At 55.4% G+C, this 4,857-nt stretch overlaps 1 protein-coding gene across 1 annotated transcript; it reads left to right on the plus strand.

Moving 5' to 3' along the window:
- The first annotated feature begins 576 nt into the window (after nucleotides 1-576).
- On the plus strand, nucleotides 577-2,928 carry Foxd3 (forkhead box D3). The gene has a single exon (XM_021200531.1). It carries the CDS (start codon nucleotides 893-895, stop codon nucleotides 2,300-2,302), a length of 1,410 nt encoding a protein of 469 aa, XP_021056190.1. The 5' UTR covers nucleotides 577-892; the 3' UTR covers nucleotides 2,303-2,928.
- Nucleotides 2,929-4,857: the final 1,929 nt, after the last annotated feature.

Genomic DNA, 4,857 nt, shown 5'->3' on the forward strand with positions numbered 1-4,857 from the left:
TCTGCATTGCCAGTTGGTCTATATAATATTAGCAAAGAGGGGAGGGCAGGGTGGTAAGAAAAATGCAGGGGGCGGAGAGGGCAGGGTGGTAAGAAGCCCTACAGTCTGGAGGACTCTCTTAGGCCCACGCCCTCTCCACCCCCACCCACCCACACTCACGCCCTCCCTGAACCCGGCGCCCGGCTCCAGCGTGGGCAGGGGTCTCCCAACAGCCCGAAGAGCTCTCGGGGCCTGCGGGATGCTAGCGCCTAGTCGGTGAGGAGTTGCGCTTCTGTCGTCCCTTTGTTGACAATTCCCTGAACCAACTTGAGTTTGGCCAGCTCCACCGCGGCCCTGACGTCACACGCGGTCACGTGGCCCCGCCTCCCTCTGGATCTTTAAGTAGAAAGTAATCTATCAGGCCAGTCCTTAAAACAGGACTTTCGACTACCCAGGCTTGGCTTCCCTGTCACCACCCCACCCCCACCCACCAACTCCGCGGTCGCCCCTGCCCGCGCCCTCCTGAGCTGCTTGGCGCCCGGCGTCCCGCGCTTGCCTGGACCGCTCCTGAACCCCACGCCCAAACCAGAGGTCGAGGAAGGCTGGTGAAGTGAGAGGGTGCGGTGTGGAGAAACCTCCGGGGTCGCGAGCAGTAGCTGCCTCCTCGTAGAGAAGCGTCGACGACCGCAAGAGTTCGCGGAGCGCGGCTGCGGAGCGCAGCGCCCGCACCGCGCGATGCCAGGCCTCCGCGTGTGAGCTGACCCAAGAGGGCCCCAAGCTACCTGTGCCCTCCCCCCCACGGCTTTCTTTCGGGGGACACCCGCACCTCCTTTCCCTGAGCTCCGCGGCCGCCCCTCGCGGTCCCCCTCGCTCTCTGCTCGCTCCCGGCCGCCGCCACCAACGCCGCGGAGGGATGACCCTCTCCGGCAGCGGCAGCGCCAGCGATATGTCCGGCCAGACGGTGCTGACGGCCGAGGACGTGGACATCGATGTGGTGGGCGAGGGCGACGACGGGCTGGAGGAGAAGGACAGCGACGCCGGTTGCGACAGCCCCGCGGGGCCTCCGGACCTGCGACTGGACGAGGCGGACGAAGGGCCACCGGCGAGCGCTCATCACGGCCAGTCTCAACCGCAAGCCCTGGCACTGCCCACTGAGGCGACCGGGCCGGGGAGCGATACGGGAACTCCGGAGGCCGACGGCTGCAAGGGCGGCGAGGACGCAGTGACAGGCGGCGGTGGGCCCGGCGCGGGTGGCGGGGCGACGGGAGGTCTGACCCCGAACAAGCCCAAGAACAGCCTGGTGAAGCCACCCTACTCTTACATCGCGCTCATCACCATGGCCATCCTGCAGAGCCCGCAGAAGAAGCTGACCCTGAGCGGCATCTGCGAATTCATCAGCAACCGTTTCCCGTACTACCGGGAGAAGTTCCCCGCCTGGCAGAACAGCATCCGCCACAACCTGTCGCTCAACGACTGCTTCGTCAAGATCCCCCGCGAGCCGGGCAACCCGGGCAAGGGCAACTACTGGACCCTGGACCCCCAGTCCGAGGACATGTTCGACAACGGCAGCTTCCTGCGGCGCCGGAAGCGGTTCAAGCGCCACCAGCAGGAGCACCTGCGCGAGCAGACGGCGCTGATGATGCAGAGCTTCGGAGCCTACAGCCTGGCGGCGGCGGCGGGCGCAGGACCCTACGGCCGCCCCTACGGCCTGCACCCCGCGGCGGCGGCGGGCGCCTACTCTCATCCCGCGGCGGCGGCGGCGGCGGCGGCTGCCGCGGCGCTCCAGTACCCGTACGCGCTGCCGCCCGTGGCTCCCGTGCTGCCGCCCGCCGTGCCCCTGCTGCCCTCGGGCGAGCTGGGCCGCAAAGCGGCCGCCTTCGGCTCGCAGCTCGGCCCGAGCCTGCAGCTACAGCTCAACACCCTGGGCGCCGCCGCGGCAGCCGCTGGCACGGCGGGCGCGGCGGGCACCACGTCGCTCATCAAGTCCGAGCCCAGTGCGCGGCCGTCGTTCAGCATCGAGAACATCATAGGCGCGGGACCCGCGGCGCCCGGGGGCTCGGCTGGGAGTGGTGGGAGCGCCGGCGGAGCCGGGGGTGGCGGGGGCAGTGGGGGCGGCGGCGGCGCCCAATCCTTCCTGCGGCCGCCCGGGACTGTGCAGTCGGCTGCGCTCATGGCCACGCACCAGCCCCTGTCGCTGAGCCGGACGACTGCCACCATCGCGCCCATTCTGAGCGTGCCACTGTCTGGACAGTTCCTGCAGCCCGCGGCCTCAGCCGCAGCGGCTGCGGCCGCCGCCGTGCAAGCCAAGTGGCCCGCGCAATAGTGATGAGCTAGTGGCCGGGCCGGGCGGCGGCCTCTGGCAGCAGCCTGCTCTTCCAGGCGGTACGCCCTCTCTGACCCTGGTCCATCTGCCCTGGTCCTGGTCCCTCTACCCAATCCTGGACTCTGCTACCCGCCCCCGACTCCCCAACACTGACCAACAGCGGCCTCCATCCCCTCGCTCACCTAAGCTGGCGGAGCAAACTCAACCCGCGTCCGCTGGGAATAACTTTCCGTACAGGTAAAACTGATAACCGAATTTCCAAAAATGCACCCCGACGGCGCCTGCGCTCTCAGTACTGTGGGGGTGGGAGGGAAATTCTTTGTACATATTTGTATAAAAATCATTGACTTTCCTTTTGGGGTTTTTATTTTTTTAAGAAAAGAAAAAGCAATTCAGTAGATTTAGAGCTTTGAACTTTCATTTTTTTTGAAGGTTCACTCTGCGCAGTTTTATCTGAGAAAAAGAATGTATAAAGACGTTGGGAGATTTTAAATACAAAAATTTTTCAAAAAGGCGAAGTGTCATTGTATTATAAAAGTCTGTTTATATATGAATGAATATATATGGTATTCTAAATGTTATTCCATCGTGTTGTACACAATTTTGTAAATAAATTTTTAAAATGCTCAGCCTAGTGTTTTAATTAGGTGTCTAGCAAATGGCAATTTTACAATGGAATTTGCATTGTCTTCCCCAGAAAATCTAGCAGTCTTAAGTAATGACCTTTTCAAACTTTGCAAATTCAGTTTGGGTGTAGAAACATTTGAATTTGAAAATGGAATGAGCGTACTTAATTTAAATTATATTAATATGTGACTTCACATAACCAGGATAAGGATGACAATCCCATTCATATCAAGCTACTGTGAATGACTCGCAGCTCCTGCAAAGTGTGCTGTCATTAAAAAAATCTAAGCAAAAGCAGCCTTGTTCATTTAAAAGAACATTGGTTGAATATAGCCCCCTCGGCAAACTTACCAAGAGTCTTTGGTCATTTGAATTGTCCTTTCAAGAACAAAATTCCAAACATCTCGTATTTTAGCATTTAAACCTTGGGTTTTTGGAATTTCTTTTCATCGGTGGAAATGCTAAATCTCATTGATTTTTAAATTCATATGGTGCCATTTTAGCCTTTGCATTGGAATAGTATCTTGCATTATGATTATAGGCAATAGGTCTTAGGGTTTTTTTTTTTCCAGAAAAATATCAGGTAAAATCCCTCTCTCTCTCTCTCTCTCTCTCTCTCTCTCTCTCTCTCTCTCTCTCTCTTTTATTGCAATTATCAACTCACATAACTAGATATCTAGAGGATTCCGGAACTGGTGATCCCTCCTCGAGCCTTTCAGAAGGCCAAGGCATCATAATAAATACTCTTCTAAAACCAGGTGCATGTTACCTCCACCCTTTTTTTCTACCTTAGCCAGATTATGCTTTTTTGAGACAGAGATATCTAAGGTAGGAGTGGGAAATGTCCTTGTAGATTATTTTAGGTCTGCATTTCAGCTGTTTCAATGTTTTAGGTAAAGTAGAAATGGAACGTCTAGACGTGGGAGGTCTGTTGGGCCACCACCAGCATACCCTCAAACGGCATCAATTCTAATTATTTTGTAATTAATTAGCTGTTACAATTACTTATGCGAAATCAGTTTTTTAACTACGGAATCATAGGTAGCAGCGATGGCAACTCCACCCTGCGAGCGCCTTGTCGGTAAAACCCAGCAGTGTCAGAAGTCGTGTCCACTCCTCGCTTCCCTCTCGGAAGCCGAGTCTTTTTCTCGGCGGCCGGCGTGGTCTTGAGGGTCGCTCTAAAAGACACTTCCTCGCAAATACCGACTCTGTTTTCCTGGTAAACGATAAATGTTGTGTCCTAAGTAAACATTCCGCCGAAAGCGGAGTCCTAAAATAAGGCAGGCTGCTGGGGTGAGAGTTTTTAACTTGATAAACAACCCGATAAGGAGCCCTGCTGAAGAAGCTACTGTAACGTTCAGCGAGGAGAGCTTTACTTCGGGCGGGTCCCTTCTAATCTCCTTTTACAAGGAAAACTAAACGGATCTAAATTGGTTTGTGCGTTGCAGCTATAAAAGTCACAAGTTGTTTCACAGTTGTGTCTGGCTAATCGGTTTTTACACAAACAGCAAATGGTACACGATTTGTGCAAACACACAGAGGTTACTTCTAAATTTAGCTGGCACCCCTGGGAAAAGAGAAAGGCAGGGCTTCTTGAATTCACTTTTAGCCTCAAGAAGCTGCTGATCCAAGGCTTCTAAATGACATTGGATAACAGGGGCCTCATTCCATCCCTGATCCTTTGTTACTTATAAAATTACTCGCTCATATTTCCGCGCATAGCAGCAATACCGGCCGAGCCTGAGCACGCAGCCTGACACTCGGACACAAGCTGTCGCTTGAGATCTGTAGTGCCTTTTCCAGCGACGCATTAGGCAGCGCGGTGTAGAAACCACGGCAACTTTCCTTCCAGCCGCTTTCGCTCAAACAACAGCCTCTTTCCAGTGTATTTAGAGGATAGGACACCTCATGCCCAAACGCCAGCGGCC

This window comes from Mus pahari, chromosome 6 (genome assembly GCF_900095145.1).
Source record: "Mus pahari chromosome 6, PAHARI_EIJ_v1.1, whole genome shotgun sequence".
NCBI lineage: Eukaryota > Metazoa > Chordata > Mammalia > Rodentia > Muridae > Mus > Mus pahari.

Bases quoted from the DNA above. Each gene is read 5' to 3' on its own strand.
- Foxd3 (XM_021200531.1), top strand. From the start codon at position 893: ATGACCCTCTCCGGCAGCGGCAGCGCCAGCGATATGTCCGGCCAGACG.